The sequence below is a fragment of the Balaenoptera musculus genome, chromosome X, assembly GCF_009873245.2.
Source record: "Balaenoptera musculus isolate JJ_BM4_2016_0621 chromosome X, mBalMus1.pri.v3, whole genome shotgun sequence".
Lineage (NCBI taxonomy): Eukaryota > Metazoa > Chordata > Mammalia > Artiodactyla > Balaenopteridae > Balaenoptera > Balaenoptera musculus.
Genome location: NC_045806.1, coordinates 9,529,337 through 9,557,066, shown reverse-complemented (window position 1 = coordinate 9,557,066; position 27,730 = coordinate 9,529,337). Strand labels below are relative to the sequence as shown.

General features: G+C 43.5%; 1 protein-coding gene across 2 annotated transcripts in view; it reads right to left on the bottom strand.

The window, feature by feature from the left end:
* FRMPD4 (FERM and PDZ domain containing 4) overlaps positions 1–27,730 on the bottom strand; it is a 176,998-nt gene that overhangs the window by 68,764 nt on the left and 80,504 nt on the right. For both annotated transcript variants that reach the window (XM_036839955.1, XM_036839954.1), the window contains exons 2-3: positions 26,416–26,576; positions 21,794–21,896 (exon numbers count right to left, since the gene is read on the bottom strand). In XM_036839955.1, the coding sequence (XP_036695850.1) occupies positions 21,794–21,896; positions 26,416–26,576 (264 nt within the window). The remainder of the gene's footprint in view (positions 1–21,793; positions 21,897–26,415; positions 26,577–27,730) is intronic.

Here is a 27,730-nt window from a genome sequence, read left to right as displayed (position 1 = left end):
CACTGACCCAGAGCAAAAGCTTGAAACTTTAGGGGACTTATACTGTATGCCTCACTGCTCCTCCATCTCCGCATCAAATACACTGCCGAGTCCTAGTGATCCTTCCTCTGTGACACACTTTGCTCTACTCCCAGGATGACTCTGGCCCAGTCCTCTGGCTGTTACTTCTCACCTGGTCTCTTCCAAGAACTTCTAATGGCTTCTCTGTTTCCATCCTTGTCTCCCTTATTCCATTCTCCATGAAGTGCAGCCAGAGTGATACTTTAAAATGCAAGTTGGATGATCTGACTCTACTGTTTAAAACTTGCCAATGGTTTCCTCTTTTTCGTAGAATAAAATCCAGACTTCTTTTCATGGTCTAGATCAAGGGTCAGCATACCTTTTTTGGAAAGGGCCAGATAGTCAACGGTTTAAGCTTTGTGGGCCAGGTGGTCTCTTGTTACTACGCCCCCCTGCAGTTGTAGCACAGAAGTAACCACAGACAATATGTAAATGCACATGTGTGGCTATGTTCCAATAAAACTTGATTTACAAAAACAGGCAAGGGTCCAGATTTACTTACTTACTTACTTACAGGGAAGTAAGTCAGAAAAAGACAAATACCATATGATATCACTGATATGTGGAATCTAAAATATGACACAAATGAACTGATTTACGAAGCAGAAACAGACTCACAGACTTAGAAACAAACTTACGGTTACCTAAGGGGAAAGGGGGTGGGGGAGGGATAAATTAGAAGTTTGGGATTAGCAGATACACACTACTATATATAAAATAAATAAACAACAAGGACCTACTGTATAGCACAGGGAACTCTACTCAATACTCTGTAATAACCTATAAGGGAAAAGAATCTGGAAAAGGAGATATATATATATATAAACTGAATCACTTTGTTGTACACCAGAAACTAACACAACATTGTAAATCAACTATACTTCGATAAAAAATTTAAAAACAAACAAACAAGCAAACAAAAACAGCAAACAGGCCAGATTTGGCCCGTGGGCCACAATTTGCCAACTCCTACTCTAGAAGACCCTCCATCACCCACCCAGTTCCTGTCTCTCTCTCTGTCTTTTCACACCACTTTTCCCTCTGTGGGCCAAGGACAGCCACGATGTTCTTATTTCTCTTCTCCAAACACTCTAAGCTCTTTCCCTCCCTCCACTCTTTGCCTGGTTGACTTTTCCCACCCTCTCAGTCACAACTTAAATGTCACAGCCTCATTGAGGATTTCCCTGAGTCTCCTATTCCTATGCCGTCATTCTCCCTTACAGTGTCCTGTTCTTTTCCTTCATGGCACATGACATCATTTGTAATTATCTATGTGTTTGTTTGTTTCACCTCTTACTGTCCATCTTCCTCACCAGACCACGTGCTTGAGGAGGGAAGGGACCAGGTTGCCACCCCATAACCAGCACCTACTGCCATGCCTCGCACACAGTGGGTGCCTAATAAATATTTACTGAATGAATACATTTCATCTCTTTGAGTCTTAGTTTCCTCACCTCTAAAATGGCAGCGACAGTACTTGCCTTAGAGGATTGCTGTGTTGATTAAATATGTGAAGCATCCAGGGAAGTGCCTGGACTCAGACATTTCCCTTGCATTTGGTTCTCTTTTACACAGATACACTTTTAAAGATTAGAAAAGCATGGTTTTCTTTTTATAGCAGATATTTTTATAGTTCAATTAATTCACTCAAATATAGTTAAATTAATTCACTTTATTCTACAGATAACTGTCAGTGAATGTGGAATGTTGGGCTAGAAATGAATGCTGGAGTAGGTACAGGTGGTCTCCGATATTTGATTTGATGTGTTTCCAGAGAACACAACAGAACTTGAACTTCTTATGCACCTTTGTCTGCTTAAGGTGTCCTTGGGACCTCTAGGATGTGCTGATGGAAGCAGCAGGAATAAATCAAGTGCAAGGAGGATGAAAGCACCAGAGGCAATCAGTATACACAGAGCACACATCCGGATCCCAAGGGCTTTCACTCCCAACATCCAGCACCTGGACTTGACTCTTTGTTCAAGAAATACCCTCAGGCTACTGAGTCGTCATTGCCCGGGAGCATGGAGGGAGCGTGGTGAGCTAAAAGTACCTGGGAATTTACATTTCCCAATGGGCAGTCCCTAAACAGTGACTTGTCCTGTGGTGGAGTAGAATCACAAATGTTCTATCTGTCTGCCTCTGATGGGACAACTATTAGGTGTGACCTAGGCACTGCCCAGAACTCCCTTGTGGAATGAGCCAAAGTTATCCACCTGGGACTCTGCCTGATGCGGCATCTTTGTTTGGCTTCCTTTTCTTCCAGGTCTTACTTTCCCACTCCCCTAACTATTTTTCCTGGGAACTCTTCCCTTTAGGTCACTTGCACATGGATTCTCATCTCAGGGTCAGCTTCTGGGAGCCCAACCTGAGACAGTGAACAAGTGCTTAATGATGAAAACCTGGTACTTTCTCTATAAACTGTCATTTCAATCCCACGTCTTAGTGGTCAAACTTTGGGTGAACTTTTTGTGGAAGGTATACATAGTAGACAAGTCCGGCTTACTTGAAAAGTTTAGATAAATGCCATTCGACAATTTCTGAACTAGAAAGAGCAGGAGAAGAAAGCGCAAAGTATTTGGAGCTTTGCAAGTAAACCAGAAACAGACCAGATTAAAAGCAAAATCTCCACGGCAAGGTCATGCTGGGAACGTTTTCTCACCATCAAAACATACTGAAATAACCATCATTAACAAGGATCATTCTTTCAAAAGAATGACTGGAAATGTTCCTTTAAACCGAAGAAATGCCAATCTGCATTAGTCTTACATAAAGATTTCTCTGAGCAAAGAGGTAATTACAGCCTGACAGATGCCTAAAATAGCCTTGATTCTGTGTCTCTTTTTCAATCCAGAGGTGGGCAGATACCGCCCTGGTGCCTCTCTGAATTATAGCTTGTAAAACTTAGCAGAAAAAAATGAGATCTACTGAATCGCAATGTTGACGCTACACAAGCCTTGTAATACCTTCTCCTGCTGTCTCCTCTCCTCACTATCCTTTAAGCAAATGAAAAGTCTAGGTTTGCTTCTCTGGTGGTAATGGTGAGAATCCCTTCTTGTGTTGGAAACGGTGCTACATGGTTTCTGCGTGGTCTGGTACAACGGTTCTCAATCGGTTCACGTGGCATCCATGTTCGACCCTGGGCTCTGCTAGTTACTGGCTCTGGGAAAATACATTCCTTGAGCCTCTATAGCCTCAGTTAGAGCATAAAGAAAACCTTTCCTGTGAGTCCACCGTTTCGTGAAGGTGAATGGTACCCTTTACTCATATATATTAATCATGGAAGAACATACAGCATGAAAATAAGCCTGGCAGCAGCAATACCTTCAGTGGGTCAAGTATTTCCCACACTACTTTACGATACTTTACTTTGCAGGAAGTCAATTTTTTAAACCTAGGCTTTGATGTCCACAAGTGTAACATTCTCAACATTTGAACTTCATATAGCAACTCACAAATGTATCATAAAAAGTGGTCTGCTATTCACATCCAAGAGAAAAAAAATAAACATTCTGTTTTCAACAGAGCAGCTATGTTGTATTTTTCCATAATATATGATTATTTCCTCTTTATTAAAAAGAAAGCAGGGGCTTCCCTGGTGGCGCAGTGGTTGAGAATCTGCCTGCCAATGCAGGGGACACGGGTTCGAGCCCTGGTCTGGGAGGATCCCACATGCCGCGGAGCAACTGGGCCCGTGAGCCACAACTACTGAGCCTGCGCGTCTGGAGCCTGTGCTCCGCAACAAGAGAGGCCGCGATAGTGAGAGGCCCCCGCTTGCCGCAACTAGAGAAAGCCCTCGCACAGAAACGAAGACCCAACATAGCAATCAATCAATCAATCAATCAATCAATCAATCTTTAAAAAAAAAAAAAAAAGAAAGCAGGATTTTACCTGAGCCTGGGAGAATTACTATTTGTTTATATTTGTCTGCTAGGTCTGCTAGAGAATTACTCAAATGAAAGTATTATATGACCATAAGAGATACTGAATGTTTATATGTACTTTTCTAAAATTAAAACTTTTGATAAAATTTGTAGCCACTGGAGGATTATGTCAAGTTGCTAAAATAGATTTTGAACATCCTTGAGTTCTGCCATAATAAGAGAGAAAGCAATGAGGATGGCAAAGCCAAACCCAGGGACAACAACCCCAGCACAACTAGGTGGGGAGATATCTCTATGAGCGCCAAATAGGAGCTGGTGGAGATAAACCACCAAGGCATCTCTGTGGGAGATAACGGAGGGAAGGGAAAGGGGCGCTGATGACTCGGAGACCAGAAATACCCCGGAGTGCCTACAGGTCCTCATGAGAAGTTGGAGATCCACCTCCAGGGGGAATGTGCTGCAGACACCGCTCATAAACAGGGTGACAGCCACCAAGGCAGAGCAGTGAGGCACAAGCACACAGTTCCCTGTATGACTGCCACTCTGATCCTATAAGAGCGAGAGGTACCATCCACATTGGCTCTATTCTGATAAGGTGGATGTAGCACATCGATCCACAACAAATGGGGGGAGAAATTAGAAAGTTTATGAAGAGCAGAGGTAGGTCTTATAGGCATTAACATGAATTATGAGTATAACGATATTAGTTCAAATCAAATGTCCAGGGAGAGAGCAAAAAGGCAAAGAAGACGTTACTTAGCTAATTTCAATAATGTTCATAGCAAGAAAGCAATAGACAATAGCCAGAAAATTTAAAAGGTGAGTAGGTGGTGGTGATGGGGAACTAGGCTATTACACAAAGGCATTAGTCTAATGACAGCCATTAGAACAAAAATATACATCTTCCTAATTACTGTGTGTGTGTGTGTGTGTGTGTAAAAACATGATGATATGATGTAGCAATTGGTAGGAGACAGAGCTAAGTGAAAAAAGCAAAGTGAATAAAAGTGTGTCTAGTTTACTACCGTTTCTAAGAATGGAGATAGAGTATGTGCTCATATTAAACAATGCAAGAACGAAACACAAAATAAAATTTAAAAATAAGTGTTACATATGTGGAAGGAAACAGGGAGGAGGGAACGGAGGCAGAATTTACACGTACTTCTTTGAATATACATTTTGTAGATTTAACTTGGGAATCATGCAAATACACATAATTATAAAACAAAGTTAAAGAAAATCCCTAAAAATTGCTTGCTAAATGAAATAAAGAGCCTGTGTATCCAGTTGGTGTCATGGTTATAGTTATACATAATTTTCAAACAAAATCAAACAAAAGAGCCATCCCTAACAATTGTAAGTAAAATGAAATAATTGTACCTGTGAATCCAGTTAGAGGAAGAATGACACAGAGAGGAACTATCTCAAATGATTTTAAAACAGTATTTTGAACGTCCATGTGGGATATGCCATAAAGACAAATAGGACTGCAATAAAAATATCTTAAAATGTGTTCGGTAATCAGGTTATTTGCAGTAGTGCTGTCATTCTGAGGCTGGTGTGTGGAGAAATGATGATGAGAATTGGGACACACAGTTTGAGAAAAAGGAGACAAAGATTTAAGACAGATGAGGTTACATAAAAACCTTTTGTCCTGAATTTGAAACAGACATGTTGGTATGAGCTCATGATGTATTTTATCTTGGAAAAATGTACACAAATGTCTTCGTTCTGTCAATGAGCACAGTAGCACTCAGATTACTAAATATAGTTTCCCACTAGAAGGAGTCACAGCTCCTTGGAGAAATGACAGATTTCAGATGTGGAGCAACAAACACACAAGCAGGACCTTGAGTATCTTGTCTTATCGGACAGTCAAAACACTAAAAGAGACTATTAGGGTCCTATTGAGAGGACTCAATAGCACTCTGGAATAGGCTCTCACTTACCAAAGAGGAGACAAACTGAGCTTCAAGAAGAAGAAAAATATCAGTGGATTTAAATAATCAAATATACTTAAATCTATGAGTTCATAATGATACTTTAAAAAAACAACAACAACAACCTGGTTTTTGGGAATGCCAATGAAACAACTAACTGTTTTGAAAACTGGTTTTGAAAAGTGGTAAATAACGGGACAGAATCAACTGGTTGTCCTGCCTTTCATATGAACTATTCCTCAGGGTAGCCAAATACTTTCTCTTTAGAGTTATTCAGCTCATAACTGAAGAAGAAATGATGGAATTAGAGTATCACCTTTTTCTAATCATTCATGAATTGACAGATCTCGGCAAAGATTATCAACGGTTGCTTACATCACAGAAAGAGATACAATCGGACACCATGCACCTCTAGAGGATGAAAATACACAGCATCGGGACAAAGTGAGAGAGCGGCATGGACATATATACACTATCAAATGTAAAATAGCTAGCTAGTGGGAAGCAGCCGCATAGCACAGGGAGATCAGCTCAGTGCTTTGTGACCACCTAGAGGAGTGGGATAGGGAGGGTGGGAGGGAGACGCAAGAGGGAGGGGATATGGGGATATATGTATATGTATAGCTGATTCACTTTGTTATACAGCAGAAACTAACACACCATTGTAAAGCAATTATACTCCAATAAAGATGTTAAAAAAAAAAAAAAAGAAAATACACAGCATCCTCCATAAGACAGCAGATCAGATTCTTATAGGAAACATCGGAGGACAGATCATGTGACATGACACTCAGTGACACAGTCAGCAAAATTCAGCCTCTGGGAATCTCTACAGGACAAAAAATTTGTTTCTTTAAATATACATAAATTATTTTGAAAGACAATAAAAAGAGATGGAAGGAAAAACTACAGATTAAAAGAGTCTTAAAAGACATACTGACAAATCATAGAATATGGACTTTATATGGATCTTGATTCAAATATACTGCAATAAGAAATTATTTTATGAGACCACGGAAGATATTTGAGTACTGACTGGATATTTGATTCAGAAAATACTGTTAATTTGTAAGGTGTGATAATGCTATTGTGGGATTTTATTTTTTATGAAGAATGCTATTCCTTAGAGACACATACTGCATTATTATAGATGAAATGATGCAATGTCTGCAACTTGCTTCAATGTCATCCAAGGGTGGGCAAGTGTCTTGGGTATGGATGACTGGCCATGAGTTGATGGCTACTGAAGCTGGGTGATGGGAACACGGGTTCACTATGCTATTCTCTACACGTAGGATCCTGTTCAAAATTTTCCACAATAAAATGTGTCCAGAACAACCTGCAGCCATGAGTGACTAGCTGTAGTGGCAGTTGTTTCCATTCTTTTGGTAATAGCCACCAGATTTCCTTTGCAGAACCAACCTCCCCACTCTTAGGTACGGATAATCCAGGCGGGGCTGATCCCATCTCCACTGCACGACGTGGACCTAGCCCCTCTCCCCCAGCGCCCCCCAGCCAAGGCAGAGTCCACTCCCTGAGCGCCAATCGCTTGTTTAGGGGTGGAGTGTCACCATACCTGGCCAGCGGAAGTCCCGTCTGGGAAGTGTGGGTGGAGTTAGTAGGAAATGGTGGTCTTTCACCCACTTGGGTTGTTAGGCTAGTGGCATGCAAGGCTAGAGCTGTGGTTTAGCCTTACCACTACTGGGAGAGAGCGCTCCAGAGAAAGAAGCCAGGGCAGGAAGTGGGCGGAGCCAAGAGATGGAGGGCGAGGGATTCCCAATGCCCTTGTGCCTGAGCACCTGCACCCCACATCCTTTGGCGTTCCACCAGCCGGCAGATTCCCTTTTTTTGTTTAAGCCAGTTTGAACTACATTTCACTTCTACCTGAAAGGCTCTTATTAATCACAGCTATGCTGCCTTCAGGACATACTGTATATTTGAGGGCCTAAGGAGAGGGACTTCACGGGGAAAGAAAATAAATTACAGGGGAAGGCTACTTTTAAGGCCCTCCCACATATTTTATTGCTTTGCCAAATAATGGAAACTGGTACCTCACAGTGTTTAAGAAACATAATACACACAGGAAATTAAAGGGTGAGAAATGTGCGTTGTTTTTTTTTTTTTTAAATCTTCGCACTTTTGGAAGCTTTCTCCAAACGTGGTATTTTTTATTATAAATCCCAAAAGAGGTTTCCTTTGTTACTGTGTTTAGCTATTCAGTTTTAAAATTACCAAGCTCTAAGTTACCCAAATACCCTGAAGTGCTCTATCAGAAAGAACATTCCAAATGTTATTTCCGGAATTCAGAGTAAGCTGATGTTGTTGATTGGGTTCACTGAAGAACAGTTTGTTCCACCTCTAATATCCTTCACTTAACATTAAATATAAATGAAAACACCCTGGGGTAGGGTTTTGGAGCATGTGATGAAAACTCAGCTCTGACGTGCTACTTGGAAAAATCCAAGAATGCTCAGCTCACAAAGCAATCCCATTTATTAGACACAGAGATGTAGACTATTTTGTGCATAAAAATATAAATAAAACAGCAGCAAGGAGCTAAAAGGGAAAGAAGGATGTTTAACAGTGGTAAGTTCTCACATGGGGGAAAAATTAACAAACCTTTTGTTTTCAAGGTCCTTTAACATTTGACCTAGAATCGGTAACAAATTTCACCTTGGTTGTTTAGGCTGGAGATTCTCAGAATACAAAAAAGCAAAGATGTTGAAATAAAAGTGAAATCCTATTTGGAATCATAACACATTACAATTGCTTCTGTCTAAATGACAAGATCTACAGTTTTGGGGTACTTTTCTGTCTAACCATATATATCACATGGAGAAAATGAGTCTATATTTTATCTTTTAAGCTGTTATCAAATGGCTTCTTGACTGCTTTTTAATGTCTACTACATGGTGGTATATAATTTGGCACACTTATTAAAGACTGATTTAAAACACATAGAATACTAATAACAAGCAAAGGTGTTGAAATTAAGGCCAATTTGAGAGACATGAGCTCATATGTTTGTATGTGGAATTGAAAAGTATTTCAGAGTGGAAAAATGGCACTAAAGAAAGTGCCCATTTTCCTTGCTTCTGCATTTTATCCAACATTAAAACAAAAGACTAGGTAGTCTACACTAGTTGTAAGAAATATCCCATTTCTTTGTATTTCTAAATAACGTACCTTTACTCTGAACTCCTGCCCAGTTGGCTGGTGGGAAACATTCTCAGTTTTGTCTTGGGAGAGCTCCCCTCTCGCCTGGGCCATGCAAGGGTCCTGGGGGTGTTATTCAGCTCTCACCATTCGGCAGAGGTCCTCTGGTGGCTGAATCCACGCATCCGCCGCACACTGGCCTGCTGGGTGTCTAAGGGTCCCTTAGACAACAAGCGGCAACAGGGAGTGGACACTGGGCTGACTTCCTGGCTTTATCAAGCACTGCTCAACTGACCTTGACCAAATTACAGAACCTTCTAGTAGAGTACAGAGCCTTGCATTCAGTTAGCACTTGTCTAGTCCTGTTTCCTTAACCATAAATTGAGTCCAATTACCCCCAGTCACAGAGGTGTGCCAGGATTTGTGCACGTGGCCCAGAAAAGGGCTTAGTAAATGGTGGTTGCTTTCCCTTTTCCTTTTTTTTTTTAAAAAATTTCAGTTCAAGTGCCTCTTTCAGCAGCTTCTGTTTGCACGAAAAAACAAGGTAGCAAAAGAGTGTCAAGGGAGTACAAAATCTATCTCTGTATCTTACTTGTTCAAAGAATCCTTTTCTGCCTCAGATTTTAAGCCAGTACATTTTTATAGATCCTATTTATAACTAAAATCCACTGTCCTACCATTTTATTTATGAACATGGGGGTCTCTGCTACCACACCAGCTGGGTTCCCAGCAGGGAGAGGAGTGGATCTTGATAATTGCTACCTCCCTGGTCCCTGCTCCCTGCTCTGTCGCTTGGGAACAGGGACAGGACTTGCCTCATTACCTCTCTCCTCTCTTCTCAATCATCTCATGGGTATTCTGCCATCTTGGAACCTTCCACCCACTGGAACCATTCACCTGCAGGAATTTGAAAATTGCACCCCCTTGAGAAAAAGGTAAGATGTGCTGACTACTGGTCACAGTACGCTTAAGCTGGAAGCATCTCATGTCAGTCATCTCCAGTGCTCCTCAGTGGGGTAGGGCATCCAGTGACTGGGGAGCACCACCAGGATTCAGGGGATAAGGCCACAGAGGTTAAATGTCCTGCCATTCAAAGACAGAGAGAGCTGTACAATGAAAAATGGTCTCAGATGGAACGCCTATGGTTCCCCATCCCCACCTTTTGAGGGGTGAGGACTCTCAAGCTGTTACACGCTCATATTGACAGAGCTGGTTGGGAGACGCCTGGTGTAGAACCACGATCTTCTCTCTCCCAGGTGCAGGTCTGTTTTGCACTACCACACTCTCTGCATCTTAAGGACAAGAAGGGGGCACAGTGATAGTACACAGCATGGATGCTGATTCAGTTACAAAAGGAGAAGGATGTTTATCTTCAAGTTCATACGTAAACGATCACAGAGGGCATAAATACAACCCTTAGAATCCCATACAGAAGGGCAGCAAACACTGATTTTCCCAGAGGAAAGACAAGTTATTGAGTTTAACGTAAAACTAGAGATCATCTTAAGTGTGGACATAAATGTGATTCTGGTTATGTTCGGTATATGATGTGACACTTGATTAAGACATGGGGGGCAGGTTTATTCCAAAAGGAGAATTTAAACCACTTACCAAATACCTTCTTTCAAATCTGTGAACGGAGACTAAGGTGACGTGAGGAGACTGAGAACAGTGAAGTCAGTAGAAGTGAGGCAGACAGAGATGATACAGTAAATGCTACTGATGGAGTGACGGAGATGTTTGGAACATATGATGTGTCAAGGCTAAAATCAACACAGTACGCAAAAGCATGAGACAAGCAACGGACCTGCTTCTGGCTTGAAATGTGTGTAGGCAGATTCATCCATGTGGCTGCCTTCTTGCCATAGGAGGGGGAGCAGAAGTGCTGTCTGTACCCCCTTCCGGGCCTGACCTGAAGAAATCTTCCATGGCCCTTCCAGCCTCTTCCCTTTCTGCATTTTGACGGGGACAAACCAGGAGCTAGGTGTTGAAGATGGCAGAGTCACAAAAGGGAGAGGGTCTGAGTTAGGTCCCCAGATTACCCCCTTAAGGAGAGCTATCCAGCAATCAGGAGTACCCATTCCATCAGGAATTTATGTGATTGACAAATAAATTCCTATTGTGACTGAACCTTTGTATGGGTTTGTATTTGTTACAGCAGCTAGTGCTATCTTAATCCTGGTCCCTGTCATTAAGAAACACAGACTGGGACTTCCCTAGTGGCGCAGTGGTTAAGAATCCGCCTGCCAATGTAGGGGACACGGGTTCGAGCCCTGGTCCGGGAAGATGCCACATGCCGCAGAGCAACTAAGCCCGTGAGCCACAACTACTGAGCCCATGTGCCACAATTACGGAAGCCCACGCACCTAGAGCCCGTGCTCCACAACAAGAGAAGCCACCGCAATGACAAGCCCACGCACCGCAACGAAGAGTAGCCCCCGCTTGCCACAACTAGAGAAAGCCCGCGTGCAGCAACGAAGACCCAATGCAGCCAAACATAAATAAATAAATTTATATTAAAAAAAAACACACAGACTTGTGACAAAGACAAGTTTACATATAACGGTAACACTGTGTGGTACAGATTATAATAAAAATATATGTACAGGGGAATTCCCTGGCGGTCCAGTGGTTAGGACTCTGCGCTCTCACTGCTGAGGGTCTGGGTTCAATCCCTGGCTGGGGAACTAAGATCCTAAAGCTGTGTGGTGCAGCCCCCCTCCCCAAAAAAAAATACACACACACACACACACCCCTCAGTGCATCAAGACATGAGAGTAATTAACTACTTTGGGGGGTGATTAGGGAGGATCGGGAAAAGCATCACAGAAGTCTTTGATGTTTATCTATTTGTTTGTCTCATTATTTTTTTCCCTTCTCTCTACCATCCAAAAAAGGATTTTAGGTGCCCAGGAAGTTCATATCATTTGCTTTATCTTTATTATTATTGCTGGCAAAAAAAAAAAGAAAAAATGTCCAGCACCCTCTGCTTTATTTCTCTGCCTCTATGTCCTCTTATCTTCAGATCAAGTCTCTTTCAGTTTCACTGGTTTAAGTCAGGGGTCGGCAAACAACAGCCTATGGGCTAAATCCGGCCCACACTCTTGTTTGTGTAAATAAAGTTTTATTGGAACACAGCCATGCCTGTTTGTTTACATATTATTTATGGCTGCTTATATGCCACAACAGCAGAGTTGAATTGTGACAGAGACCATGACCTGCAAAGCCTAAAATATTTACTATCTGGTCCTTTCCAGAAAAAGTTTGCTGACTCCTGATTTAGGTCATTCCTAACCTAATGTCAACCTCAGGAGGGCACACGCCAATAGCCCTGCATCTTTCCATATCCCCTGTGCCCCTCTGACACAACACTCTTGTTCCCACCACAACACACTGCACATTTCATCCCACTGCTGCACACCTGTGTGGTCCCCCCAAGTCAAGTTCACTGCCAATCACTGCTGGGTTCTAGCACCCCAGGGATGAGCCCTGGCTGCCTTTGCAAACCCTGAGTTTCAGGGCTTTTAATTGTTCCCCAAGTTATCTTTAACCTAAAAGATGAGATTTCTACCCAGGATCCTCTCTGGTTTTGGGTGACTTCCGGGTTTGTGCTCCAATCTCCCAGGAGCAGCAATGACGGCATCTGACACACAGAGACCAGCTGGTGACAAGTCACAAAGCGCTCCCCTGTACATTACCTCCTTCGACCCTTAGACAAAGCCTTAGAAGTGCAAATTCTAAGCGATGATGCTGATGGAGACCCGGACAAAGACAACAGTAACTCAGATTTATGAAGAGTTCCTCATGTGCTCTTACCCTGCTAAGAGCTTTACTCACTGTGGTTTACTGAACTCTCACAACAGTGCTATGAGGTAGGTCTTCATTTTATAGGTCAAGAAACTGAGGGTTATAGAAATTAAGTCGTTGCCCAAGGTCACACAGTTAATCTAATGCAGAGGCAGAACTTGAATTCAGATTTTTCTGATTTCTACACCACATGTCTTCTCAATGGGTAGCAGGACAATATTTTGAAATATTCACCGCTGTTCACCTCCATGCCCATTTCTTTGTTCTGCTTGGTCAGCTCTATTTCTTTGACCATTTGGTCAGCCAGACCACAAAACACTCATCACTGTAGGACAGGGTTGTTACAGAAGAAAGTAGAGAAATACATAGGTTCCAGGAGCTCAGGGCTAGGAAGGATATTCGATAAATGAGAGTGAAGCTCCCTCCTCTCCAGAACGGGGACTAGTGAGAGGCTGGGGGAGATGGAGAGAGTCTTGGGGCGAGCAGAAGAGCACCAACTTGTGGGTGCCTGGGAAAGGACAGGCGTGCTCCCCCTCTTTTGAGAAGCTGATCCTCTGGGAAAAGTCACTTAGGAACCTCCACAAAGCCTTGTGGGATTAAAGAGCACAACGACGGTGTCTTCTTTCCTAGTCAGAACCCGGAAGGTGACAAGATCCCGGAGGGAATTAGCCCTGGAATTATTCAGTGTCCCAGTATGGCTCAGGAGGGGCAAGTGCACCCAAGATGACAGAGACATGGCTTCAGAAGGGTTGACAGCAGTGGACAAGGAATGACACAGTAGCTCCCTGCCTACGTGAGTGATCAAAAGCCAACCAGATGGGCACAAAGATATCTCAGCGAATTCTAGTGAGATGGATGATGTGGCCAAAGAGGGGACACACTTCACCTCTCCCAGTGCCTCCTCCCATTACACCCCCTCCCCCCAAATGTAGACTCAGCACCATGGAAAATGGGATGAATTGACCATACATTAGGATCAGGATTTGAAATAAAATCTGGATTATTACAGATAACAGATAAATAACAATACACTTCTTGCACATCTGAGTGTGTGGCCTGAGATTCTTGCCAACCACACCCTCCACTGTGTTGCCTGTAAAAACAGGATCTGGGGGCTTCCCTGGTGGCACAGTGGTTAAGAATCCGCCTGCCAATGCAGGGGACACGGGTTCGATCCCTGGTCCGGGAAGTTCCCACATGCCGCGGAGCAACTAAGCCCGTGCACCACAACTACTGAGCCTGCACTCTAGAGCCCGTGAGCCACAACTACTGAGCCCGAGTGCTGCAACTACTGAAGCCTGTGTGCCTAGAGCCCGTGCTCCAGAACAAGAGAAGCCACCGCAATGAGAAGCCCGTGCACCACAAGGAAGAGTAGCCCCTCCTCGCCCCAACTAGAGAAAGCCCTCACGCAGCAACGAAGACCCAACACAGCCAAAATTAATAAATAAATAATTAAAAAACAAACAAACAAACAAACAAAAAAAACAGGATCTGGCTTTGAGTACCTGAGACCCTCTACTGAAATCTCTAGGGAATGAGGCTTATACCTTGATCCCAAGCATGTTCTGATCACAGGCTCACCAAGATAATTTTTTTTTCTTTTCAGCTACTTATACAAAGGGCATGGAAGACTTTATAAATTTGTAGTTCTAAAGGAACATGGCATAAGGCCAATAATTATCTTCATTTTTTTTCTTAATACAAGTAAGGTACTTGTTAAGTTAATACAAGGTAAAACATGCGGTAGTGTAAACCATATGAGATAACTGAAAACATGCCCTAGTTTAAATTTTTTTCTGGTTCTTCCATCTCCAACATTTATTTTCCATACATGAGTCGCATAAAAGTATCTACAGTAATGGAGAGATTTAATGAGAGAGTGGGAGATGGTTATGAAAATCTAAGGGACATTAAAACAATCTGGGTGAAGTCATTTTTCTCATTCATTTTCATCATATGTCATTATAACCTTTATGAACTATGGACTCAAATCCTTTTTTCTACACTATCCATATTAGAACGTTTTCCCACACTTTCCATCTTCTAGAATCGCCGACTTCTTTCTCCCCAGGCTCTGTAATTTCCAATTGTCAGAAAATGTGTACACTGCAAGTGTGTATTAGGTGAGACCACAATCTGTAGTGTCAGCATACCAAGGGGCTGCTCCTTTGTGTTTCCACCGAAAGTGCTTGCTGGTTTTACTATAATAAGGCTTTATTATATCATACATCATCATGCATATTTTATGTGCAGGATGCTCAGTAGATGTTTTTGCTTTGTTTTTTTACTACGCAGCACCGTGAGGCATCTAAGCCCAGCTGAAATTAGACAGGAAGGTGACCTTCTGAATATATTCTTCTGCAGACACAGTGCTCCTGGAACATGATCTGATTTGACTTTCCATTATCATTCTGATGAGGAGGGACTGACAAAAAGACAGATCTCATTGTTAGATGGGTCCCTTCTAAATGGCTTATTTCACTCTTAAGCTTGCCAGGCTCCCGCTGACCTCAACGAGCAGGTACTCCTGAGTGCTTCCTACTAAAATCAAGGCAAATGTTTGGCCAACCTGGAATAGGAGACAGGCTATTTTTGTCTAATCCAAAATTGGACTGGAGCTGTCTATGGGGTGAAGGCACTAAGACCCAGGTTCTAGAGCTCATTTCCAGCTCTGTTGTTTGCTGGGCCCACCAAGTAAGGACTTGATATGCCAGATAGCCAGCTTGGTCCCAGTAAGTTGTATTGGCTTTCTTCAACTCCCACTGCATGCCCCCCTCCAGGCCCTGAGCAAGTGCCCAGGTTGAGCAAGTCCTTCAACCTCTCTAAGCCTCAGTTTCCACTCTGTTATGTGAGTACAATTAACAGTACTTGCTCGCTGTTGTGAGGACTACGCATGATGAGTGGGTTAAGAGCATTCACTCAGGAGCCAGATTGGGTTTCCCTCCACCTCTTACTAGCCATGGGATCTTGGGAACATCCCTTACCCTCCCTGTGCCTCAATTTTCCCATCTTTAAATTAGAGTAAATGGGTAAGCACTGTACCCGTTCACCATTGTGAGGATCGAATGAGTTTTAATACACAGAAAGTACTCAGGACAGGGCATGGTAAGCACCACATAAGTGTAGCTGGTCTTAACACTAAGGAAGAGTGTTTAGCAGAAGGTTTAGCATAGAACAAGGACTTAAGACATGTTAACTCTCATCATCATTATTAGTTGGGATAATAACAATTATTATATTTATATTAGTTTATATTATATTACATATTATAATAATATATATTTTTAAGTGTCAAAAAGTTACCCTTAACAGTTATACGCAAAGCTTTGATCTTGATTGTAGAAGTGAGTTGGCTCATTGCTTTTGTAGGGATGTAAGTGTTCCAGGAAAATACAAGTCCTCCCGAATAATCTTCCTGGTCTTAAAATGAATATTTGACATTGGTTGGCATGTGTTTATGTATATTAGTTACTTAGGTAAAAGGAATGTTACTAAAAACTAGTGTTCTTATCCTCTGTGAATTTAAGTAGTGATTAGTAACTTATCATCTATTTTTATTTCTTATAGTTACTTTCTTATCGGAGGAACCCTACTGCTCCCCAGAAAAGCTCTCCAATTCCAGGTTATTAGTAGAGAAGGGGTGAGAGATGTGGGCAACCTTGTGTAGATGGGGCCATAGCTATAGCACTGCTCATTAATTAGATCAGCTGGAATAGTCAGCTTAGGTGGTAAGAGAAGACAGACGGAGGAATAGTTAGCTGCCCCATTTCAGAGGAGGGGAGAAGGCGGAACTAGTTTCCAGTTCAAGCCTTGGGCCTTCTTATTATGGGGTGGGCAGCCCTCAGCTTCTACTGCTACAATGGAAAGGGAGCCAGCATTTCCAGAGTCAGCTGCTAGGGCTCTAAAACTGGGGTTGGCCTCAGGGGGGTCAAGGAACATTCTGATATATGCAAGACTATGTATACATGTGGATTTTTCTGGGTGGAGGTATAAGTCCATGGTGTTTATCAGATTCTCAAGGGGCTCCCAAATCCCAAGAGACTAGCACCTCCCGTCTAACGTGAGCCAGATTTCTGCTGCTGCCTTGATGAGGTGATTGAGGGACGGCGGGAGGAAATTTTGAGACTGTGGTCCAGGACGGCATCTGGGCAATGGATATTTCCATGTCTGCCAGCTGGAAAGGGAGTGTCCTTCAGGAGGGTCTGGGGCTCCCAGAGACAAGGGGAAGATCTATTTTACGAGCCTCTCTCCATGCATAAACCTGCCCTTCCACGCTGGGCCAACGGCTACCCTTTACCACATCACTACATCCCTGCGCGCTCTTGCCCACCCCTACCAAACATTCCCACCCAACACCACCCGCCCCCCAAATATGGTGCAATTAACTGGAAGTCTCCTCCTTGAGGGCAGGAATCATGTTTTAGGTATTTATACATTCCCAGTACTCTACATGACACTTGCTACTTGTTAATGCTCACTAATTGTGAGCACTGTAAATTAATTAAAGAAATTAATATAAAAAATGAATTTAATTGGATTGGCTAGCCTTGGGGGATGGAGCGTGATTCATAATGTCTATGAGCAATTATACGCCATTGTTTTTAAAAATAAAATTTTGGAGACTGTTTTAAGTTAATTTGTCTAGTTGTGAAAAGCCACGGGAAATTATCCCTGGATACTTCTAAAGAAGAAAGATATGGTAATTTGCAAAGGGCATGAATTCTTCAAAGATTTCACTCCTCCACCACTACAAAGTATGAGTTAGAGTTAAAAATCTAGAAAACTATGAAATGAACGGAACTCATCTAATTTCAGTGCAGCAATTATAGCTCTTTTTGAGGATACATGAAAAAACCCAAATGTGGTTACTATAGCAGTAAATTGGTCTCCAAGAAACTCTTTCATTTTCTCAAGAAAAAAAAAATTTTACAATAGAGCAGCCAAATGATAAGAAAAATAATCCACAAAGAAACATAAATGTATCTGGAAACAAAAAATGATCCATGAGCAAATGTGGCAATGGGAAAAAAAAAGAACAAAATAAGACCAAACCACGTAGGCAAGTAAATGGATGCCAATTTTTAAAGAGAGAATTTTATAGTGTTATTAAAATGATGAGTGTTTTCCCAAATTTCCTCAGTGGCTAAGAAAATGAGATATTTTATCAAACAGAAAGGGAATTTATCTTGTGTAAGATACAGATGTTAATATTGGCTGAGAAGCCTAATAAAAAAGAGATTATTTTACAAGAGCTGAATTTTCAGGTTAGCATACATATGGCAGATAGATGACTAAACTGATGGGAAGGCACAGGAAAATTTTCTAATGGATGAACTTTTTCATTAGTGAGAAGAAATACATTATTTCAAAATTCTGGTTTAATGAATTTGAAGGTATCTGCTCTTCAACACAATAACTCCACAACCAGCTGCATTTCACCTCTGTGAATTGCACTGTATCACTGGGCTTAGATTTATTTGGTTAAATAAAGTACCCTGTTACTTTTGTAAAGATAAATTTATTGCCTTGAGATTAAAAGGGAGTAAGTTTTAGGATGACGTGTTCACCATCTCAGTAGCATCTGGGCCGATGTGTTTTTATCACCAGCAAAATCCTTTCAAATCTGACAATTCCCTCAAGTGGCCAATGGGGGGCTTGTCTGTCTTGAGAGGTCCCACCTGAACAGGTGTCACGTAAGCTCCCTGAAGGCTTTGGCTCACCTGTCCCCGTGGATGGGGTGCCTAGCTTGGTGGCCTGCATCTATAGTAGGTGCCGGAGAACGTGTGATAAATCGGTGAATAAAATGAATGTTTTTCGGAGGGATGGATTCATTAGCTGACGTTCAAGCTCACAGAAGAGCTGCAGGAGGGCTTGGGGAAAACCATCTAAACCGGTCGTTTCCGAAGAGCGCTCTTCAGAGCACACTCCCTCCCAGCACATCGCTAGTGGGCACCTGCTATGGGCCTGGCGTTGGGCCAGGCTGTGGGGACATGGCAGAGGACAACACAGACAAGGTCTCTGCTCTCACGGAACTCGGGATCCAGGTCACCTGATTCTACAACATCAAGCGTCATTCCTGATTCAAACTGTGTCCTTGTCATCCAGCAGTGAGCCACCAGCCAAGGGACACTCAGACCACATTCTAAAGTCAACTGCAAACACATGGGATTCGCCAGAACTTTCCAAGAGGAGGCCCAAAGTGGTGAGCTACTGCCAGCCACCTCCTCCTCTCCCCCTCTCCTTCTGGAAAGGGTTGGGGAGAACCATGGAGCTGTGAGAAGGCCGCAAGGCCGTGAGAGTTCACGTCCTCCCCTCCAGGATGAGGTCAAGTAGACATCTTGAAGAATAGCCGGTCTGGCTGGTGCCGTACCCAAGAGGTCTTGTAGGAAAGCTAGTGCCAAGAGGGTGCCCTCCTCTCCTGCCACCAAAGAACCCACAGATGAGCCTCACAGAAGAGCCAGCATGTAGGTACTGGGGACGTGAAGGGAGGCGACAGCCAATGCTAATCAGAGAAGCCACAGTTCACCCAGAGAGAGCTCAGCTCTCTCTCCCCCACTCCGGGGATGGGGAGGGGATGGGTTGTGACAAGGGCAAGAGGGTTTTCTGTACCCGCTTAAAAACGATGCATGATTTCCACGCCAACCCATTTCAAACACAACCCTGTCATCAAGTATGTGGGAATCTTGTTTTAATCACAACCCCATCCGGAGAGAAATTCTCTGCGTATATGATTTGGGGTTTTAATCTAAATCTGACTTAACCAAAGAAAATGTGATTGGTTACCTTAATATTTCCTAAAGCGGGGGTTAGCATACCTTTTCAGGCAAGGCCAGATAGTCAATATTTTCATCTCTGCGGGCCCCAGTTCTCTGCCGGGAGTACGCAGCTCTGCTACGGCAGGGAGAAGGCCTTCTTAGATCATATGTAAATGAACAGGTGTGGCTGGATTCCAAGAAAATTTTATTTATGGGCTCTGAAATTTGAATTTCATATGATTTCTCTGTGTCACAAAATATTCTCTTATTTTTTGCCCAACTCTTTAAAAATTGCAAAAACCATTCTTAGCTCCTGGGCTGTCCGAAACAGGTGGCAGGCAGGCTGGATTTGGACCACAAGCTGTTGTCTACTCTCCCTTCTTTTAATTGGTTCATCTATCCAACAAATCTTCATTGAGCTCCATTACATAAAACGTCCGATAGAGACTTTTGTTTACAGAGATGCCATTTTCTTCCACGATGCATTAAACCAGAAGGGAAAATCTTTTTTGGAAAAAAAAATCTTTCTAAATGCCCTGGAAGGATGGCTAGGACATGATCACATGCTTAGATGGCTTTTTCTCCATTTCTGCCCTGCAGCCAGCAATTCAGTCACAGCAAACACAAACAGAGATAGTTTATTTCTTCTGTCATCCTCTGAGCACAGAAATCAACAGGACTGATCACAGAAGTGCGCGCCTAGGGGACAACACGATGACCGTGCAACCTGTCATCAGCCCCAGCGTGGCGCTCCAGGATGCAAGCCCACATAAGGCTCAGAGCCCGCCCACACAAGGTGCGTTCCCGCTGACATCCACACGCATCTCAAGAGAGAAGTGGTTCCAAATGGTCGCACTGCAGCTCCCTCCCAAGGGCACAAAATGCGGCATCGCTCCTGACCCTGGTCTTCCTGGTCCCCAGGAAGAATGGCAGTGAGTGCCCCCGGGTGCCCAACACGAGGCGCAGTACCCGCTCCCATGTAGGCACTTCCTTTAGAGATTTGGACGCCCCAGTGAGGACAGGCACTTTGCCAGCCAGCTGCGAAGGCTCCACTCTCTGGAGCCTACACTAAAGTAGGGTGACCAGGCCAACCATCTGGGGACGGAGGGCCGTCTCAGGATGTGGGCCCTTCCCTGCTAAAACTGGGATGGTCGGTTACCCTAAAAATAAGCCTTCTCTATTTCTACTTCTCTGTCTTCTCACCCTCGTCCCAGCTCTTCCCAAGAGGTGTGACCATCCAGCACTTCAGTGTAAAGCAGAAGCTGAACTAGGCTTGGGAAAGCAACTTTCTCCAGAAAACCCCAGAAATACTCTACTTTTTGCATCTCTCAGGGTACAGATGTACCTTTTGTTATGAGAGAGCATAAATGTTCGAAGATCCCGTTCTCGGTTTGAAGTGTTCTGAGAGCCTTAACTTCTGATTCCATCTCGCCTCAAAAGATCCGTTTATAAAAGACAAATGTCACGCAAGCCAGTCAGTATCCCCCAGTGCCCCGCAGCACGAGGGGGTCCACTCATCTAACAGACACAGCTTCATTTGGAAAACTTCTAAAGACCCCTTTTGCCCTCAATTCACCATGGGGGTATAACTCTGGTGGGCTTCGAAGAAGATTCTTGACCAATATTTTACCATCACATAAAATACATTTCTGGCGCCCTCGTAAGAATATCACATAACAAATGATGTGCATCTATGCTGAAACTAAACCAATAAACCAAGCACATTTTCAAAACTGTCCTACTTTTGACCTGACGATCCTTTTTCCTTTGTTGAAGATTTCAAAATTCAGTAATGAATCAGTCAAGTATGAAAAATCGGTGAACTGTATGTTTGTGTATCCATGGGATAATGTTTAGAAAAGTACTGCATGCTGATCTCCTTGATTATGGAATATCAATGTGTTAGTAATTTTGGAAGGAAACCAAAACGCAACCCTTGGATGGAGCAATGGAAATTGGACTATTTCATTCAGCCTATGCACCTGGAATGTTAACAGAGCGGGCAAGTGGGTGTCTCTGTTTACTTAGCCTGGATTTTTACATCAGAGGGCAGTGCCAACAGCATTTTCAAGGTGAACGTGTCAGCTGGGGTTCCTGCCCCGAAGTGGCCCATGGGAAGCCCTTCCTCTGTGGGGTGAGGTCTCAGAGCTGCGCAGCCGCCGGACGGGGCCCCGGTGAGTGAGTCGCCTACCTGACCAGGTCGATGACCCGTTCCCTCGGCGCGGCACTAACTGGCTCATCGTTGATCATTACAATCTGATCTCCCGGGATCAGCTTGCCTTCGGAGGGGCCACCTGGAGACAAATGAGAGCGAAGAGCAGGTGAGAAGACCACTGGTCATCCATCCATCTGTAGCCTCCTCTCCCTGTCGTGATTCCTTGTGAGCAATGGGCGCTATCAGCAAAAGCAAAAGCCACCCAGAGAATGGGTGTTCTCTCCATCGTCCTTCTCGACGCTAGACAGAACCGGGGAGGGGCGAGCTTTGGAGAAGCTCCTGGGGCCCAGGCTGCACCCTGGCCAATGACATCAGAAGCTCCGGAGGTAGGACTCAGGCATCAACATTCCTCTCAAACTTCTCAGGTAAGGTTGAGACTGGCAATGCTTCCCATACTTTAACAGGCTTATGAATCAATCACCTGGGACCCTGTTGCCCTGCAGACTGATTCCGTAGGTGAGGAGGGGTGCGGGGTGACATGTTGCATGTCTCACAAGATCCCAGGGGCTGCTGAGGCTGCCAGCCAGCTGACCACACCCTGAGTATCGGGACCCTTAGAAGAAGGTATTCCCCCGACAGGTAGCCAGTCAGTTGGGTTGATCCCCGGCAGCCAGAGTCGCGACCACCTGAGCACACCTGGATTTGCACACAGTTGTATTTACTTACTCTGTACAACGAGGGAAATGGCACTCTGTGGCGGCCCGTAAGGCAGCTGAACACGAGGGTGCTAGGAAGGACTTGTAGGATTGGGTCTTGAGTTACATGCTTTGGGAGGAGGGTTCAAGAAAGTGGGGCTTTGCTCTCAGCAAGTGGGGGTAATTCTATCATGAGCATCTTAATAATTCTTGCCTAAAAGGTGGGAGGAAGGAAGCTGGCATTGGTAAAGAAGCAGCAGTCCCCTGTGTCAGCTAGGAGATGAGGGCGTTTGGTCATTTCTGTGGTTTGGACCGTGCTGGGATGTTTGTGGCGGGGCTCATGTGTGACCACAGAGGACTCATGTTTTTGTCTTGATCCGTCACAGCCTCTTCCAAATGTTTTTCCAAGGAGGAGGTAGAGAACGAATATTTGTTGAGCACTTATTGTGTACCAGGCAACAGGCTAAGTGTTCTAACTAGTAACCTCTCTAAATGCTATAATCCCTTCCATATAATGACATAGCTGAGGCTCACACAGGGGCAAGAATTGCCTGGAAGGGTTGAACTGGATGTCAGCTTAGGTCTGTGGACACTTCCAAGTTCAAGGTGGCCAACATCTCTTTTGAACTTGCTCCTGTAACTCAAAAACTGGTCACTGCCAGGTCTCTTGACACATAAAGACACAGCTGCATGAAGCACACATCTATATTAAATAAGACCTAAAAACAAATACTTCGATAATACTGATTATCTTCACATGTCTAATGGAATTACTCCCCAAATATTGATCTGGTGCTATACGGTACTGGGATTTTAATTTTATTTCCAGAGGTCTATCTGGATAATAGGTGCAGTTGAAATGTTATCTTTCAAATATTATCACTTTTACTTCATTTAGTAATTGAAACGAACACTTCACAGCCAGAATATGGAACTCATATTCATTTCAAGATGAGGGAACTGAGATTCAGTGTTTGCACACATAAGGAATTCTGAAAATCACTTGAGGGAGTTTTGATGACGATTGGATTACATATGAGCAATGACTCAAATTCAGTCAAAGAAATGGTTAGACGTCAGATGCTAGTCAAATACAGAAAAATCTCTGAACTAACTGTTTGGAGACTGACGTTAACTAGTACTCTGATGAGAAAACCATGTGCAGATGAACAGGGCTTAGTCTTACATTTGACCTATGCTTCTGATCAAATGGAAATACTCTCGTTTGAGCAAGAATTATGGGAGGAAGCAACACACAGTTCCTTCCAGAACATGAAACAGGGGCACACTTCAGAGAACGCCCATGCCCTTTACTCTGAAAGCTGGCTTGTCTACTATAGAAAAATCTGGTCTTACCATTGGAATCACTTATCATTGGAATCACTCAGTAGAGTCATTTTATGATAGACACAGTTTATGTGACCAGCATTTTCACTCATAAACATGACTGGAAACAGTGCTCTTTGACCTTAGTTTGCACTTTTTCTATTCTTCTCAAAATTGTCGAACAGTAGGTGAGAGAGTCTGACTCTAAGGAAAGTTGAGGGCAAGGAAGGGAAAAGGATGAAGGAACAGTAAGGCGATAAATACAAGAAAGCGAAAAACCAGACCCAAATCTCCAGTTAGCTCTGGGGAGGACACACACTTTGGAGAATCCCATAACCAGAGACGTTAAAGTGTCCCACTGTTACAAAACTGCATGCTAAATGGGACACCATTTAGGAAAAAAATACGTGTACGCACACATATACATATATATACATGTAATACATTATATATATATATGATACATAATATATGCAAATGTATGCACAGAATTGTCCACTATATATATGCTCTCTCTATATATGTTAATAATGGTTAACTCTCAATAGTAGGAACTCAGGTGATTTTTTTAAAAACTCTATCCTCTATACTGTCTACATTCTTTTCCTTTTTCAGGAAAGCATATGGATTATTTCATTGTTATAAAAAACAACAAATCTCTTTTATTTTTGAGAATAAAATTCTCAGTTGCATTGAGTTCAACAACTATGATCTATAGCTAATGAAATAAAAAGCTCAGCAGACAAAGTAAGAAGTTGTGTGGTGAGGCAGTGGTAGGAGTGAACAGGGAAGTTATTCTTTTCTGCACAAGTCTAAAGGGGTTGACTGTATTTGCAGTGCTTGCCTTGGGGCAGAGTGTGTCAAAATGAGGAAAAATGGAATCAACTTTAATAATCTATACTAGCTCACTAGTTGGCTTTCATTTCCCTTAATTGACAGACTCAACTGGCCAAATATTTTAGAGTTTAATAATAATAATAATAATAATAATAATAATAATAATAATAATAAACATTCCTGGACTAACTATGTACCTGGCACCCTTCCAATGCATTTCATTCCCTCCCTTAGCCCTAGAAGGTAGACACTATGATCCTCATTATCCAAAGGCTATAGAGAAGTTACATCAAACTGACATGTAGGGGGTTATCGCGGAAGCTAAAAAAAACCTAATAAGGAGCAGAGGCACGATTCAAGTCCATCAAACCCAGGAGGTCTGATGCCATAGTCTGCGCTCTTGACTACAGCATTTTACTTTTGAACTCTGTTACTGATTTGCAAAATCCTGGAGAAAGACAGCACAGAAGATACTTTCCTTTTGTCTGAAAAAAAATCCAGTACAAGTCCATTAAAATAAGTATATAAATACATATAATGAATAAATATTAGAGCATTGTTTCTGGAAGGCAAAGGTGGCCCACGTCAGGCAATGGCACCATAGTCCAGTATATTCAGCTGTGTGGATAGTGGAACATTTATATACTGAGAATGACTGAGACCAAGTGCATTAATTACCTGACCGTATGGTAGAATTTAAGAGATTTGCCACACACTGTAACAGGCAGCATTTACTGTATAACAAGACACCCCCAAAACCCAGTAGGGTTTCCTCTCATGCTTCTGGGTCTTTGGAATGACTGTGGATTGGCTGATCAAGGCAGGCTTGGCTGGGCAGTTGTGCTGTACACTGAGGGTCAGCCTGTACTTAGCTCTAGGCTGCAGGCTGGTTGCCCCACGTGTTCATTTTGGGGCTCGGGCTGTGAAGGGGTAACAGCCACTTCAGGGAAACTCTTCTTATGGCCGTGGCAGAAACCCAAGAAAGGAGCTCAACTCCACAAGCATATTACAAGCCTTTGCTCATGTCATCTTTGCTAATATGCCATGGGCCAAAGTCAGTCACCGGGTCCGGCCCAAGAGCAATGGGGTGGCGAAATACATTCTACCTCTAGTGGGAAGGGAGGGGAGCACCTCTTTGTAAAAGAATTCAACCACCCCAATGATCTAAATCAGGGGTCCCCAAGCCCCGGGCTGCAGACTGGTACCGGTCCGCGGCCTGTTAGGAACCGGGCCGCACAGTAGGAGGTGAGCGGCGGGCTAGCGAGTGAAGCGTCATCTGCCACTCCGCATCGCTCCCCATCGCTCGCGTTACCGCCTGAAGCATGGCTCACATGACCGCCTGAACCATCCCCCGCCCCGTCCGTGGAAAAACTGCCTTCCACGAAACCAGTCCCTGGTGCCAAAAAGGTTGGGGACCGCTGATCTAAATCCTAGAGAAACTTAAACACAACCTTCTGCTTTTTCATAAGGAGCTCGTCGGGAGCTTACTGAAAACAGCACCGTGCCTGCCTCTTAACGTGTGCATTCATACATTAAGAAGTGGGTCATTTCCATGGTTACGAATGATGGGTCAGTGTTTTCCTAAGTCTGGCGATATGATGGATTTGGAAGTTTAAAACCTCGTTTGCAGAGCCATTTCTGTCCCTCTGGTGGTCTGGCTCTACCCAGGTGATGGGAAAACTCAATTAGACTTCATAGCCTGAAACAGAACAGTATTAAGCTTGTGAAATGGAACAGTGGTCATGCTGGCAGGGCGTGGTGGGTGGTCCCGGAGACGGAGCCTTGGGGTTGGGCGCTTACCTGGTGTTACTGAGCGGACGACCACTGGCTTTTCACTCCCTGCCACGAAACCAAACCCCAGCACAGGGTCCCTCCTCATCTCCACCCTCCGAGGAGCCGGAGGGATGATTTGGCAGCTCTCCAACCGAGGGTCGTCAAATGCGATTGCCTGTGTCATGTGACTGTGGGAAAAGCACACAAAAGAGAAACTCGGCATCAGTGTACGTGTTTGGCAATGGCCCGGCGACCGCATCCTCTCTAGTTGTAAAACCTTCTATTCTCTGTTTGGTAGAGAGTGGGGAGGATGTGGGGAGACCCACTGTCAGGCTTCTCACATGGCTGCCTTCTTCCTTGAAAAGTCTAGGCCCACTTCTGCTTGAGGCCTTCGTACTGGCTGTTCCCCCAACCTGAAATGCTTGTCCTGCAGATGTGTGTATGACCCACCCTCACCTCTCTCAAGTCTTTGCTCAAATGCGAGCTTCTGAAAGAGGACTATTCTGGTCACACACTTTAAAATCACAGCCTTGCCTCCCCACAACCAGATCCCTTCACCCTCGTCTACTTTTTTTTTTCCCATAGAACTAATCACTTGCCAAAGAGCTGTGGAACCTACTTATTTTGATGCTTATTTTCATTGTTCTGCTCTCCATACTAGAATGTAAGCTCTGTGATGGCAAGGAATTTTGTTTGATTCACTGATTTATCCCAGGTGCCTAGAACAGTGCCTGGCATGTAGTGGATTCTCAATAAATAATTGAATTAAATAGAGAAAAAGATATTTCTTTGTGGAAAACTATCAAATTATAACTGATGTGCTGAGAAAGAACCTCAGAGGGTTCTGGACATTTAGTGGGTAATGCATACGGCTTTTGGCTCCAGTGAAATTGAAGTGATGGGGATCGTTTTGGTGGCAATAGGTTATCCTGGTGTCAAATACAGTCCCCCTTTCCAAAGAAGTTGAAGAACTAACTCTTGGCATTTCTGTTCCAGAGAGACTTTCAAATGATTTAAATGAATCTTTTTGTTAACACTTAAACTTCAGAAGTCTTATCGATAATCAAACTTGAAAAATGTACAGCATTCAAAAATTTTCAAAATGCTTCCACGAATAGCTCATTTGATCCACAAAACAACCTTGAGAATGAAGGAGCGGAGCAGGTATTATTATCTGCATTTTGCCAAGGAGGAAACTGAGATCAAAACAGTGGCTTATTGTTACTCAGGGCCCATGGTTGGTATGCCAGAGAGTTGGGTTGAAAATCAACTTCGGTGACTCTCAATGAAGTCTTCACTCATGCACATCACCCAAGGCAGACTTCTTTTGGGGAAGAGTTAT